The sequence below is a fragment of the Coregonus lavaretus genome, assembly GCF_964263955.1.
Source record: "Coregonus lavaretus genome assembly, chromosome: 34".
NCBI classification, from domain to species: Eukaryota; Metazoa; Chordata; class Actinopteri; order Salmoniformes; family Salmonidae; genus Coregonus; species Coregonus lavaretus.
This window is the reverse complement of record NC_140021.1, coordinates 13,346,300-13,362,631: the sequence shown is the minus strand read 5'-3', so window position 1 is coordinate 13,362,631 and position 16,332 is coordinate 13,346,300. Positions and strand designations below refer to the sequence as shown.

General features: G+C 46.6%; 1 protein-coding gene across 1 annotated transcript in view; it reads left to right on the top strand.

Moving 5' to 3' along the window:
- Window positions 1–630: 630 nt before the first annotated feature.
- Window positions 631–16,332, top strand: part of LOC311109291 (contactin-associated protein-like 2) — a gene marked incomplete at its 3' end in the record, with an annotated part of 194,200 nt that continues 178,498 nt past the window's right edge. The window contains exon 1 of the mRNA XM_084152121.1: window positions 631–742. Within this exon, the coding sequence (XP_084008247.1) occupies window positions 640–742 (103 nt within the window). The 5' untranslated portion in view covers window positions 631–639. The remainder of the gene's footprint in view (window positions 743–16,332) is intronic.

The window sequence follows — 16,332 nt, the reverse complement described above, 5'->3', positions numbered from 1 at the left end:
GATCTATGCTCAAATAATCCTAAATGTATAAAAATCAACTGGTCTGGGCTGGCAACCTTTTCTAAATATGAGAGAGGGTTACAGATGCATGCTGGCCCGTGGTGTCCCAAGAGGATTCCGGCGGGAACGTCGCGAGGAACATACCAACTGCCACCGGAAAGTCGGAGGCGGAGAGAGAGGGAGAGAGCGAGAGAGCAACTTCAGCACCATTCAGCACTGGGCAGCGACTTCCGAGCGAAACGAAGCTTCTTTCATGAAGCCATCAGCAAACAGCTTTCAGTCTTACTAGTCGACACTACATTGAGTGCTGCCTACCCGAAAAATGGCTTGATATTGTAACAATTATTAACAGTCTCTATCTATCCCTTAATGTAGTTGTTGGTTGTGACGTCGTTAAAGTTGGGGATCGCGGGCACGGCTCTCTGATGAGATAGGATAGCTACTGTTGGTTGGTAGGCAATAAGATTGAGAGAGAGAGCAAGTGGTAGAAAAGAGAGAGAGATTCGCGCGCGCTGAGTCTTCTCCTTGCAAGTCTGTAGCTCTCGAGCGGCAGGGAAGCAGTGTCTCGTGCTAAAAGGATATATTTCTCTGCCGCTTTCATTTATCCTGTTTCTCCCTCAGCCTTTTATCAACGCGAAGATGCACCGGCGAAGTCCTGGGCTGGTCTCAACATTCACGTTAACGTCAATGCTGTGGATTTGTAACAGTTTCCGCAGCCTGCACGGAGCTCTCCCTTTCGCACGTAAGTTACCTGTTTGTTTCATCGTCATTTTCCGTTTAGTGCTGGTGGTGGCTCTCGGGTGCATCGTGGGGCAGGGAATGATGGAAGGCAGGGCATGAGAACCGACCTGCACGCTGATGCACGGAATGGATAGACGGTTTGATGCCATTATGAACATGTATTTTTGTAGATGGTGTCAACTGATTGTATTTAATCATTAGTGTTTCGTGGGTGCATGTATTTATGTGACGGTGCAGCTACGACGCTCCAGACTATTTCCCTCTTATTCCCCCAAAGCTAAATGGTCTTATGTTATTAGAACCGGGCTGGTGTTGTTGTCAAGGGTCTGTTAAACATTAAGGGATGCTCGCCTAGCCGGTGTGGAGAAGAAAAGGTAGGCTATATGAGAAAAACATGTTGGTGGTGGTGGAACTTCATCCCTTGATTGGTTGCCACTTACATTTTTTGAGAGGTTGTCAACGTGTATCTAGCTAAGGCTATGGGTTTACCGTTGCAGATAGACAAGATTATTTTGGAGACCTGTCTGTACCTTGTTTAGAGTTAATGTGTTGGTTGGTAGGTGGTCATTCATTTTCTCTGCAATGAATATCTATGACAAAGAAAATAATTCACAATAAAGATGATGACTATGTTTGGATTCAGTGTAGGCTATACATTAACTGTAGTGCTCCTGCAAGGTTTTGTTCCAACCATGCTCTAACATACCTGATTCTATATGATCCTCAGGACCTCAGCACACCTAGGAGGCTTGACACCCCTGGTATAAATCATAGATGTGCCCTAGATCAGGACACCCTCAAAACTGATCACTACTATAACAATATGAACTATTGATGTTGGTCCAGCACTCTGTTACAGTATGTATTGTCCTCCTCAGTCTTATTTACAACATCTCATTATAACTGCATCCATGAAGCTGTGTGTGTGTGCGTGTGTGGTCTGTAGATTAATCATGCTCAGTGACAGTTGAGTAAGGAGAGGGAAACCAGACTGTTAGCTGTTAATTGCACTGCCATTTCTCTCTCTCTCTCTCTCTCTCTCTCTCTCTCTCTCTCTCTCTCTCTCTCTCTCTCTCGCTCGCTCTCTCTCTCTCTCTCTCTCTTGCTCTCTCTCTCGCTCTCTCTCTCTCTCTCTCTCTCTCTCTCTCTCTCTCTCTCTCTCTCTCTCTCTCTCTCTCTCTCTCTCTCTCTCTCTCTCTCTTCTTTGTTTCTCCCTTCTAACGTCTCTTTCCATTTCTCTTTCTCTTCTTCTCTATATCTCTTCCCACACTATCTCTCTTCATTCTTCAGCTCTTCTCTTTCGCTCTGCCTCATTTTGTCTCTCCTTCACTGCACCCTTTTTCTCCTCTACCTCTTCCCTCTCTCTACCTGATTACTAGTGTGTTTCATAAAAACTCAATTCTACCAGGATTCTCTCTAGGGACAAACTGTGTGTGTCTCTCGCTCTCTCTCTCTCTCTCTCTCTCTCTCTCTCTCTCTCTCTCTCTCTCTCTCTCTCTCTCTCTCTCTCTCTCTCTCTCTCTCTCTAACTCTCTCTCTCTCCAGGGATTAGGTGTAGGAGCAGGTAACAGGATCGGAATGGATGGATCTGATCCACAGCCCCACAGCCCACAGACCAGCCAGACTCTGGGGCTAGCTTTCCATACAACCCTTCCATTCTCCCTCTCCTTGGTATAACACAAGACTAGGATATAGAACTTTATCTGAATCTGAACATAATGTTGAAACATGTTGTTTTTCCATAAAACACCTCTTTTATAGAGATACAATTTCCTTCCAAGAGTAGTGGAATATCTGTATTCCGTTCAGTTTTTCATATAGGGACATGAATACCAAGATGATTCTATGCTTTATCAAGGGAACAAATCCCTGGTTGTGTAAATGCACAGTGACAACCCATGCAGGATAATTCCTTTAACAATGTCCAACTACCACAGCATACCCGTGTGTGTGTGTGTGTGTGTAAGTGAGTGTGTGTGTGTGAGAGAGCGAGAGAGATGGAGAGAGATGGATAGAGGGAGACAGAGAGAGAGAGAGCAGGATCTAAAGTTATTCTAGTGGAATGTGTTCTTATTATCACCAGTCAGAACACATCGACCTCGATTGGAAACGGTTCAAGAAGGATGAGCGAAGGATGGCGGAATGGAGAGAGTGTTTGTCATGAGGGAGAGAGGGATGAGGTTTGATAGCTTGTAGAATGACAGTCCGAGGGAGAGCAGTGACCACCGGCATTCTATCATTCACTATTATTTTAAATCATCAAGGTTGTTATTCTAGCACTGCCATTATATTCAGCTATTACATTATATTTTCCTCACAAAAAACAATAAATTAAAATTAAAAAAGTAAACAAATTGTAGGAGAACTTGATGTTCAGTTGTGTCCTCCCCCATTCTGTCTTGTCACTATCTAATCTTTAGCAAGTAGTGCAGTTGACCTGCCGTCAGAGTTTAGCCTACATTCTGACGTGAACCCTTTTAGCCCTGTGTGCTAGTGCTGGCCTGCCAATAGACACAAGAGACACAAGGCAACCCGGGCACTCATTTTCCTTCTATTCCTTCTACACACATACACCCCACCCCCGCGACACAAACACAAAGGCATACACAGACATAAAAACACAACACACACATGCACTCACACACAGAACATTAGCTTTTTACAAACTACCATCTCTCTATAGTCCTGTATTTCCTCTCCCTCTGTTTTCCCCTATGGGTGAAGATAAAGGGGCGGCTGTAGTCAGGGGAAGGTGTGTGAAGATTAATTCACTCCATCTAGCCCTGTAAATGGGTAAATAAGGTATTCAAGCGGCTTAAGAAACAAATTGAATGCAAAGGCAGGGAGTAAAAACATTTGTCTAAGTGGAAGCACTGTGGCCTTTACAATGTTGTTTCTTCCAGTAGGACTGGCGGCTTGGTGTGTGTGTTGTGTGTGTATATTAATAACAGATATAGTCCATTAACCCTTGTTCAAGGTCCTGTAGAGGTACACCATCACTCAGACAAGAGTGACTGCCTCCTCTTTTCACCTCTCTCTCTCTCTCTCTCTCTCTCTCTCAAAACTTAACACTCCTTTCTAAAATTGAAATTCTTGCAACAAAACCATACACACAAGCAACATTTGAATTACTCTTTCATATCACCAGCAACACACTGATGGGCTTTATATAAAACACTGCAGCCTTTGTGTTTCTATTTTTATTGTCATTTTATTGTCATTGTCTTCTGTAAAACTCAAAAGTAGAATTTCTGCAGTAATCAAAACAGTATTTACAAAAAAGTATTTACAAAAAAACAAACATTCTTACAGAAATTCTTAACATCAAATTTAGCAACAAAGCAAAAGTAAAAAAACTAAACAATTACTGGATAAATTGCTATTGGGGGAAAAAACATATACTTGTTTTGTGTGTGTGTGCGTGTGTGTGTGCGTGTGGTGTGTGTGGTGGGGGGCGGGGGGGCTTATGGATCACGCCTTCTGTTCGGATCTGGCCACAAGACCTCGTCAACATCACAGGTGATGTCCTCGCGGGCTAGGCATCGGGGAAAATATCGCCTTGTGTGCCAAATCCACCCTTGGATTGATTCCACCTCAATGTCTCCACATGCCTCTTCCATTGCTTGCAGAAGAGTCATGCGGGCATGTGGTTGCCGATCATATACTTTCCACCACCACGCTGAAAAGAATTCCTCGATTGCATTTAGAAAGGGTCTGTAAGGGGGCAGGTATAAAACTGTGAAATGATTATGGTTGTTGAACCAATCTCGGACCAGAGCAGCCCGGTGGAAACTAACATTATCCCAGATGACAACAAACCTGGGCTGCTGTGGTCTGTCCTGCACAACTGCATGTAGTGCATCTAGAAATGCAATGATCTGTCCTGTATTGTAGGGACCTAGAGTGGCATAATGATGCAGGACTCCTTGGACACTAATTGCAGCACACAAGGTGATATTTCCCCCACGCTGCCCAGGGACATTTACAACAGCCCTTTGTCCAACTACGTTACGGCCCCGACGCCTGGTTTTGGCCAGATTGAAGCCTGCCTCATCCACGTAGATGAACTCATGCGGCAGTTCGGCGGCATCAAACTCCAGAACTGTCTGTAACAGAAAATATTGAATAGTGTTACTGAAAACACATACAGTAACTACAATGTCTATATTTTCACACAAGTAGGGGCTGGGTTGGGTGAGTATAGACACAAACTACAAGCTACAGACAGGGCAGGTGGCAGCATAAACCCTCATTCCCACATCACAATATATAGTATGTAAAGTAAAGTGACACATACCTGCACATAATCATGGCGCAGATCCTTGACCCTGACACTGTTCCTCTCAAATGGCACCCTGTACAGCTGCTTCATTCTGAAGTTATGTTTCTGTAGGATGCGACTTAGTGTAGATATGCTGACCCTGTTGATATTGTTGAATTCATTTCCATTTGCAATTATGCGTTGTTGCAACTCACGAAGTCGGATTGCATTATTTTCTCGCACCATTTCAATGATGGCAAGCTCTTGTTGTTGAGTGAAGAGCCGTTCCCTTCCACCTTGAGGAGGTCGTCCAACCATTCTGTAGAAAATGTCACCACAAGATGTCATTGGTTAGGTTATTTTTCACATACTGTACTTTCAAACTGTACACAGTACTGCAACATCACAATGGTATTCCTTTACATATACAGTACTTCACAGCACTACCCATTTTTGTATAGTATAGTGAGTACAGTAATACTGTAATATGATACAGAATCATGTGACACATACAGTAGTGTCACGATCGTCATTTAATGAAGCGGGCCAAGGCGCAGCGTGATATGCGTACATAATTTTAATGAGTACACACAACGAACCAAAACAACAAACGATATGTGAAGTCCAAGGTTCACAAACACAAACCTTACACGGAACAAGATACCACCCCACACAAATGCCAAACGACTACCTAAGTATGGGTCCCATTCAGAGACAACAAGCAACAGCTGATTCACGTTGCCTCTGATTGAGAACCACCCCGGCCAACATAGAAACACAAAACATAGAAACTAACACCCTGGCTCAACATTAAAGAGTCCCCAGAGCCAGGGCGTGACAGTACCCCCCCCAAAGGCGCGGACTGCGACAGCGCCAACCAAACACCACAGGGGAGGGACCGGGTGGGCATTCCACCTCGGCGGCGGATCCGGCTCCGGGCGTGACCCCCACCCTCTAACAACCCCCCCGTAGTGCCCCTGGTCTGGTCTAGCCCCGCTGGCTGGAGCTGGACAGGACATCGGTGGAGCGGATTGCTTAGGCTCCGGTGTGGAGCAGCTGACCGGTACCTGACCAGGCACCTGTGAAACGGGCACGGGCTGTGCCGGACTGACGACGCGCACCACAGGCTTGGTGCGGGAAGCAGGGACGGGCCGGACCGGGCTGACGAAGCGCACCACTGGCTTGGTGCGGGGAGCAGGAACAGGCCGGACCGGGCTGGCGACGCGCACCATAGGCTTGGTGCGGGGAGCAGGAACAGGCCGGGCCGGGCTGGCGACGCGCACCATTGACTTGGTGCGGGGAGCAGGAACAGGCCGGGCCGGGCTGGCGACGCGCACCATTGGCTTGGTGCGAGGGGCAGGAACAGGCCGGGCCGGGCTGGCGACGCGCACCATTGGCTTGGTGCGAGGGGCAGGAACAGGCCGGGCCGGGCTGGCGACGTGCATCACAGGCTTGGTGCGAGGGAGAGGAACAGGCCGGACCGCACTGGGAACACACACCACTGGCCTTATACGGGGATCAGGAACGGGCCGGACCGGACTGGGAACACACTTCAGTACCTTTCGCCGTGCCTCTACACTTTCCTTCCCTCTAATCACCAATGGCTCCCGTAACCCGGTGGCCTTCTCTCCTTGTCCACAAACTCGCCCCTTAACTGCCTCCAGCAGCCCCATCGTCCACGGTGTGAGCCCCCCCCCTAAACATTTATTGGGCTTGTCTCTCCCCCGTGGATATGGCCTCCATGGCTCTCGCCAGACTCTCCATCCTCTGCTCCCAAGTCCAACCTCTCTCCTCTTCACGCTGCTTGACCCAGTCGAGGTGGTATCTTCTGTCACGATCGTCATTTAATGAAGCGGGCCAAGGCGCAGCGTGATATGCGTACATAATTTTAATGAGTACACACAACGAACCAAAACAACAAACGATACGTGAAGTCCAAGGTTCACAAACACAAACCTTACACGGAACAAGATACCACCCCACACAAATGCCAAACGACTACCTAAGTATGGTTCCCAATCAGAGACAACAAGCAACAGCTGATTCACGTTGCCTCTGATTGAGAACCACCCCGGCCAACATAGAAACACAAAACATAGAAACTAACACCCTGGCTCAACATTAAAGAGTCCCCAGAGCCAGGGCGTGACAAGTAGGTACAGTCTGGAGTAGAAACTTGAAGATATACCTGTTCTCCAGTCGGAATGTCCTTATTATCGATGCTACTGTGTAGCGACTGAGGTTAGGGTGGACTCTTTTCCCAGCCTCACTCATGGACAGGCCATGATTTATCACATGGTCCACCAGAGTAGCCCTGATGTCATCTGATATACGTCTCCGCACTGGTCCTCGTCCTCTTCCACGTCCTCTTCCACACCCGACTCCTCTCTCTCTTTGTCCTCCTCTTACTCTGACTCTCATTGCCTCCATGCTTGCAATGTTCTAAAAATGGCTTACCTGAGGCCTATTTGTAGTGCTAAGGCTCAGACTGATTGGTGTTCTGTTTTCTGTGCAAGTGTTTTCAAGTGTGTATGTAAGTGCATACAATTGCCAGATGAGTTTTGCATTTTGAACAGAGTGTTTTCCCAATGATAACAGGTGATTTTGTTTTTGAACAAAGTGTCTAATGTAAGAAAACGTGTGTAGTGTTTCGCAATAAGTGTGTTACAGAATTGCAAACAAAGTGTAAAGTTGACATTGTGTTTAAGCTATGGTTACACTGTGTTTAAGGTATGCTACATGAAGTTTAGGTATTGAGGCTTTGGTCTAAGCATTCGGTTTTAGTGTGTAAGCAATGGGCAAAAACTGTAATTGTAGACACACCAATCAGGTTTAAGCACTATAAAAAGGCAACAGGTAAGTTCACCTGTCTTCAAAAAAAATGGACGGTGTCAGAGGAAGAGGAAGAGGGAGATGGAGATGGAGAGGAAGACCTGGAGGAGGGGTAGGACATGCACAAAGAAGAAGAAAACCAAATCTGTGTAACGAAATTCGTGCTACAATTGTGGACCATGTAATAAACCACGGACTAACACTGAGGGAGGCTGGACTGAGAGTACAGCCTAACCTAAGCAGGTACACGGTGGCATCAATAGTTCGGACATTTCGTCAAGAGCACAGGTGAGAAACGTATCTTCTGTCAACAGAAAATCCATACTGCATGTACTATATCAACAGTTTTGGTATCTATTCCTGTATCATTTTACAGTAAGCTACATGTATTTTGTTTGGCCAACATAGGATTGAACGTCAAGAACACCAAGGAGGGAGAGGCCCCATATTCACACAGGAGCAAGAGAGAGAGATCATAAACCTTGTTTTGGCCAATAATGCAATCAGACTTGTCAATGATCACCGAATTTTCAATAATGTCCAACAGGTCTCTCTGTCAACAATAGCCCGTATCCTTAAAAAACATCAAGTTCTGATGAAACAACTGTATAAAGTGCCATTTGAAAGAAATTCAGACAGGGTGAAAGGCCTGCGGCGTGAATATGTGGTGGTACGTTTTGTTCACTGACTGTAGTATTGTGTACTGCACACATAACCTTTTTACTGTACATGTAATTTTACTGTATAGCAGACCTACAGTACATTGATCTACACAATGTGATCTTTTGCTCTATTTCAGAGAGTTTTGCAAATGGATGCGGAGGAAGTCCCGCATTAGTGGCTGGATTTAACCTGACAACAGTGAGAAGAAGGGGAAGAAACATCATTGGCCACAGGGCTATTGTCAATGTACCAGGGCAACGTGGGGGTAACATTACCCTTTGTGCTGCCATTACACAGAATGGGGTCCTCCACCGCCATGCCAACTTGGGTCCTTACAACACTGACCTCATTCTTACATTTTTAGACAGATTACATAATATTATCACAGCAGCAAACCAAAGGGACCAGATGCAATACATTGTCGTCTGGGACAATGTAGCTTTCCATCGTTCTGCTCTGGTCCAAAACTGGTTTCATCAACACCCACAATTTACAGTTCAATACCTTCCACCATACTCCCCCTTCCTAAACCCCATCGAGGAGTTCTTCTCAGCATGGCGGTAGAAGGTTTATGATCTCCAGCCCTATGTCCAGATGGCCCTCATTCAAGCTATGGTGGAAGCATGTGGTGAAATTGAAACAGGATCCATACAAGGGTGGATTCGTCACTCCAAAATATTCTTCCCACAATGCCTTGCAAATGAAAATATAGTCTGTGATGTTGACGAGGCCCTGTGGCCAGATCCAGCTAGGCGGAGAGATGTTTAGGTTATTTTTCTTTTTTATTCAGTACTGAACTGGATATGTAATTTATGTTACAGTATTACTGTAAGCTTACAGTACAATGGTACGTTCAGTAATACTGTATGAAAACTGGAAAATGTTTTGTTATGAATGTTTTGTTGAAATGTTCAGTATTGACTGACTTGAGTACATGAAAATAAATACATATTTTCATTAGTCTGCACAATTGGTGTCATGTGGTGTTGGTGAATTTATTTTTACACTTTCTCTGTGTAAATGCTAAAAGTGTTTTAGGTTGAGCACAGGAGTGTTTAACTGATTCAAACAGAATCAGACCATATGATGGTTGGGTTTATGTTATGACAACAAAATAAGGTTTTTATAAGACATTGTATAGTTTTGACAAAAGTGTTCCATTTTGCAAATGATCTGAGGTGTTATGCTACTTTGGTGTAGTGTTGTGCTAATTGTGTGAAGGGGTTTGAAAAACCAGGCCCTTTTTTCAAAATTGTGCTTAAGCAATTGAAAAAAACTGTAATGACACTGGATAATCCTGGCTATTGTTGATGAGGGTCAAATCCCTAGAAACAAGTGTGTGTGTGTGGGTGTGTTTGTGCACGTGTGTGCATGTGTGTGTGTGTGTGTGTGTGTGATGCATCATCCTGCAGACTTCCTCTGTTGTCTAGTCATTTCCTATGGAACGTCTAAAGTGTGTGTTATTGATTGAGTCCGGGCTAGAGTGAAAACAGAAGGATCTCTGATATTCTATCAAGGACACTATGAAAGGATGGTAAAGCCATGGCTAGGGAGGCCTTGTATGTCTTGTAAGAAGATTGTATATTACATTATATATGTCTTGTAAGAAGATTGTATATTACATTATATATGTCTTGTAAGAAGATTGTATATTACATTATATATGTCTTGTAAGAAGATTATAAATGACATTATAGTCATTGTCGAGCATCTGCTTTGCAGCTGACTATGTGCTGCTCCCTACCTATAGTGTGTGAATGATGTATCTGGGGGTTGGGTTACGGGTACAGTATCAGCAAAAATACAAGTTTCTGTTAAATAATGTATAAATACAAATCTATTCCAATCAGTCTGTTCTATTCTTTCTATTCTAGTTGAGTCTATAAGGGAAATTCAGATTTGTCCTTATTTCTGTATAGATTGTCCTCACACTATAGATTGTCCTCACACTATAGATTGCGCTGGTGTGATATTTATATTTACTTCTTTTAATACACATTTGATTCCTCACTTAAAGTTTATTTAAGAAAAATAAAGGTATTCTGTCCTTTCTTCTATTGGATGGCACATACATGTAGAATGATATAGGATCACATTTCTCTTGCGATGTGTAAATGTACAATATTTTATTTTAAGGAGGCTGACTTTCATCTGAACAGAGTATCAAATAATCGTGTAACATCAGATACTGTTTTTGTGCTTTAGAAAGGACATCATCACATCTTTCTGTTCCGTATCCATTTGGAACAGCTGAATAATGGCTAAAATGGGTTTCAGAACACATAATGAAAGAACAGCATTGATCCTTAAATAGTGAAATGTCATAATTGTTTTGATCTAGTGTGTGTGTGTGTGTGGGGTGTATCTCTTACAGGGGACAGGGCTAGCCGTCCAAGTAAACATCACTCTCATGGCTGCTCATCCCCCTGTCTCAGCCCTCTATCCTCTCTCTCTCTATCTATCCTCTCTGTCACGATCGAGGTAAGGAGTAGACCAAGGCACAGCGTGTGAAACAAACATGACTTTAATTAGTTAAAGTTAAATAAACAAAACAAGAAACGACTCGTGACGTCCAACGACAACACTGACCGCATACGGAACAAAAACCCACAAACACAAAGTGAAACACAGACAGTTAAATATGGCTCCCAATCAGAGACAACCAGCACACAGCTGACACTCGTTGCCTCTGATTGGGAGTCACTCAGTCAAACATAGAAAATGACGAACTAGAAACACCCAACATAGAAACAGAACACATAGAATGAACACACCCTGGCTCAACATATAGAGTCCCAGAGCCAGGGTGTGACAGTAGCCCCCCCTAAAGGCGCGGACTGCGACCGCGCCTAAATACGAGCAAAACAGGGGAGGGCTGGGTGGGCATTCCTCCTCGGCGGCGGCTCCGGCTCCGGGCTTGCCCACCACCCTCCAACAAACCCCCCATAGCGCCCCTGGTCCGGTCTGGCCCCGCTGGCTGGAGCTGGACTGGACGTAGCAGGAGCGGTAGGCTTCAGCTCCTTAGTGGAGCAGTTGAGCGGTACCTGAATTGGCACCGATGACCCAGGCACGGGTTGTGCCGGACTGACGACTCGCACCCCTGGCTTGGTGCGAGTGGCAGGAACGGGCCGGGCCGGGCTGGCGACGCGCACCGTAGACTTGGTGCGAGTGGCAGGAACAGGCCGGACCGGGCTGGCGACGCGCACCGTAGACTTGGTGCGTGGAGCAGGGACAGGCCGGGCCGGGCTGGCGACGCACCCCGTAGGCTTGGTGGCGACGCACACCGTAGGCTCGGTGCGTGGAGCAGGAACAGGCCGGACTGGGCTGGTGACGTACACCGTAGGCTTGGTGCGTGGAGCAGGGACAGGCCGGGCCGGGCTGGCGACGCACACCGTAGGCTTGGTGCGTGGAGCAGGGACAGGCCGGGCTGGGCTGGCGACGCACACCGTAGGCTTGGTGCGTGGAGCAGGAACAGGCCGGGCTGGGCTGGCGACGCACACCGTAGGCTTGGTGCGTGGAGCAGGGACAGGCCGGGCTGGGCTGGCGACGCACACCGTAGGCTTGGTGCGTGGAGCAGGGACAGGCCGGGCTGGGCTGTCGACGCACACCGTAGGCTTGGTGCGTGGAGCAGGGACAGGCCGGACTGGGCTGGCGACGCACACCGTAGGCTTGGTGCGTGGAGCAGGAACAGGCCGGACCGTACTGGGAACACACACCACTGGCCTTAAACGGGGATCAGGAACGGGCCGGACCGGACTGGCAATACACCTCAGTACCTCTCGCCGTGCCTCTACAACTTCCTTCCCTCCTCTCGCCAATGGCTCCCGTAACCCGGTGGCCTTCTCTCCTCGTCTCCCATTTCGCCCTGTGGCAGCCTCCTGCTGCCCAGTCGCCCATGCCGTGTGCCCCCCCCTAAAAAATTATTGGGGGTGCCTCTCGTCCGTCCGACGATGGCACTGCTGACGCCGCTGCTCCTCTCTCGCCAGGGCCTTAATCCTACCCCAAGGTCCCTTGCCCCCGAGCATGTCCTCCCAGGACCACGATTTGCCCACCTGGGCCATCGCCAGCCTCTCCATCTCCTTTCCTGGCGCTTCCTCCCATGTCCAGTCTGCCTGCTCCTGGACACGCTGCTTGGTCCTTTTATGGTGGGTTTTTCTGTCACGATCGAGGTAAGGAGTAGACCAAGGCGCAGCGTGTGAAACAAACATGACTTTAATTAGTTAAAGTTAAATAAACAAAACAAGAAACGACTCGTGACGTCCAACGATAACACTGACCGCACACGGAACAAAAACCCACAAACACAAAGTGAAACACAGACAGTTAAATATGGCTCCCAATCAGAGACAACCAGCACACAGCTGACACTCGTTGCCTCTGATTGGGAGTCACTCAGTCAAACATAGAAAATGACGAACTAGAAACACCCAACATAGAAACAGAACACATAGAATGAACACACCCTGGCTCAACATATAGAGTCCCAGAGCCAGGGTGTGACACTCTCTCTCTTTCTCTTTCTCTCTCTCTAGACAAGACCTCCTTGACCTGTTTGTTTCTCTCTGTTGGGGAGGCATCGAGCCTGCTATTTATAGGAGAGAGAGACAGAGCAAGGGATAGAGAGAGAGAGAGAGAGAGAGAGAGAGAGAGAGAGAGAGAGAGAGAGAGAGAGAGAGAGAGAGAGAGAGAGAGAGAGAGAGAGAGAGAGAGAGAGAGAGAGAGAGAGATGGAGAGATGGAGAGACAGAGAGACAGAGAGCGGGAGAACATGTAGCCCAGCCTGACTGTATAGGGGAGAGTGATGAGAGGAGGAGATGGGAGAGAAACTAGCCCTGCCTGGGTAATGTAATAAGGGAATCGAGAGAGAATATGAGGAGGGCAGAGAGAGGAGGAGAAAAAGAGGATGGTGAGAGATGGGATAGTCAGGCCTCACTGAGTAGAGTGGAAAGGAGCAAGAGAGGTAGAAGGGAGAGAGGTGGAAGGGAGAGAGGTGGAAGGGAGAGAGGTGGTAGGGAGAGAGGTGGTAGGGAGAGAGGTGGAAGGGAGAGAGGTGGAAGGGAGAGTAGTGGAAGGGAGAGAGGTAGAAGGGAGAGTAGTGGAAGGGAGAGAGGTGGAAGGGAGAGAGGTAGAATGGAGAGAGGTGGAAGGGAGAGAGGTGGAAGGGAGAGTAGTGGAAGGGAGAGAGGTAGAAGGGAGAGTAGTGGAAGGGAGAGAGGTAGAAGGGAGAGTAGTGGAAGGGAGAGAGGTAGAAGGAAGAGAGGTGGAAGGGAGAGAGGTGGAAGGGAGAGAGGTGGAAGGGAGAGAGGTAGAATGGAGAGAGGTGGAAGGGAGAGAGGTGGAAGGGAGAGTAGTGGAAGGGAGAGAGGTAGAAGGGAGAGTAGTGGAAGGGAGAGAGGTAGAAGGGAGAGTAGTGGAAGGGAGAGAGGTAGAAGGAAGAGAGGTGGAAGGGAGAGAGGTGGAAGGGAGAGGGGTGGAATGAAGAGAGGTAGAAGGGAGAGAGGTGGAAGGGAGAGAGATAGAAGGGAGAGAGGTGGAAGGGAGAGTGGTAGAACGGAGAGTGGTGGAAGGGAGAGAGGTGGAGGGAGAGAGGTAGAAGGGAGAGAGGTAGAAGGGAGAGATTTGGTAGGGAGAGAGGTAGAAGGGAGAGAGGTGGTAGGGAGAAAGGTGGTAGGGAGAGAGGTAGAACGGAGAGTGGTGGAAGGGAGAGAGGTAGAAGGGAGAGAGGTAGAAGGGAGAGAGTTGGTAGGGAGAGAGGTGGAAGGGAGAAAGGTGGAAGGGAGAGTGGTGGAAGGGCTAGACTAAAAACATTTACATTTACATTTTAGTCATTTAGCAGACGCTCTTATCCAGTTAGTGAGTGCATAATTTTTTTTTTCTTCATACTGGTCCCCCGTGGGAAAAGGGGGAGGAGGAGGTATATGTATGCTGAGGCCTCCCTCCTCTGCTCCCCATGCACAAACCCTTACACTCTTCTTAAGGCTTTAATCCTGTACAGTTTACTGTACATCTAGCACACATTTCCAAACACACACACAACACCCCTCTGGACTTCCCAGGGGAGGCCCCATTTAGCCTGTGATTGATACCAGCTATTGCCCAACTAGACTACATGATGTGGACCTGTATTTAGCACATAAGTACCTGTGCTTTCTGCATGTGGCTGGCTAAATACTGTTAGCTGCACACACACACACACACACACACACACACACACACACACACATACACACACACATATACTCTGAGTATACAAAACATTAAGAACACCTGCTCTTTCCATGACATAGACTGACCAGGTGAATCCAGGTGAAAGCTATTATCCCTTATTGATGTAACTTGTTAAATCCACTTCAATCAGTGTAGATGAAGAGGAGGAGACAGGTTAAAGAAGGATTTTTAAGCCTTGGGACAATTGAGACATGAATTGTGTATGTGTGCCATTCAGAGGGTGACAAAAGATTTAAGTGCCTTTGGGTATGTTAGTAGCAGTGGCGGTTGGTGCTGTTTAAGATGAGGGAGGATGATTTGTTTTTTTTCATGAGCATGGCCTTATTTCTATTACAGTATATTGGATGACTGTCATTCATATTCCATTCACCCAGTTCAATGTAACAGGGATAGGTTTAGGCTACTACATGACACTCCAATTTTCCCTATACCCATCATGAAGTTGCTACAACCTAGCCTATGAATGAAAGTTTACAACGTAGGTGCACACAGATTGAGAGAAAGATTTGAGGTGACATACAGTGACACATGGACAGACAGTGACACATTCAATACCGCCTTGCACAATCTTGCCTGCATCTAGCTGATCTAGGGTGTAGTCATTAGTCCCAACAGTTGCAAACAAGAGTTTCTATTGGACAAATTCAGGTATGTTTATCCCCATTTCTTAAATGTTTGCTTCCATTTAAGAAACGTTTTTCAACAGAATCGGCAGAAAGAATACACCCCTGATCACGCGTAAACACAGTTCACTTTCATAGCAGCCACATTGTATTGCTTCTCGCATCTATGCGCTCTCCTCCTCTCACCTTTTCCCTTTGCTTGTGGACTTCAATGCACAACACATTAGCTGTATGTGACCAGGCGAAAAAACCTTTCCAAGCCAAACCATATCATAACCACTACACACAGCCCATCTTTGTCACCATATTAGCTGAAGTAACATCATAGTCAACATAGCTAATAGAACTAACGTGTTAGTAAACCCGCTACAATCATGCAGTAACGTTACAGTGTACAGTCAGTAAGCAGTTTAGCACTTACACTGGCGGGCCCCGGTGGCAATAAATTAGTAAAACCAAAAGCTTACCTTGACTTGGAAGAGTTCCAGTGTTGTGTTGGATAGTCATAGCCAGCTAGCTAACATAACATTCCCCTGTTTGAGCAGGGTGTTTGTTTAGGCTAAACTATCTAGCTGCATTTGCTTGCTAAGTAAGTGAAACTGAAAGTAAAAAAAAAAAAAGACTCAATCTCTCTTTAGCTCTCTCTTGCTTCTCCTTCATTTTGGAAGAAATTCATTTGTTCAAAACTGTTCAACTATTGTCTTTCTCTCTCTTTGAGTCAACTACTCACCACATTTTATGCACTGCAGCGCTAGCTATCTGTAGCTTGTGCTTTCAGCACTAGATTTATTCTCTGATCCTTTGATTTGGTGGACAACATGTCAGTTCATGCTGCAAGAGCTCTGTAAGGTTGGAGGACTTCCTTCAGAAGTTGTCATAATTACTGTGTAAGTCTACGGAAGGGGGTGAGAACCATGAGCCTCCTAGGTTTTGTATTGAAGTCAATGTACCCAGAGGAGGACAGAAGCTAGCTGTCCTCCAGCTA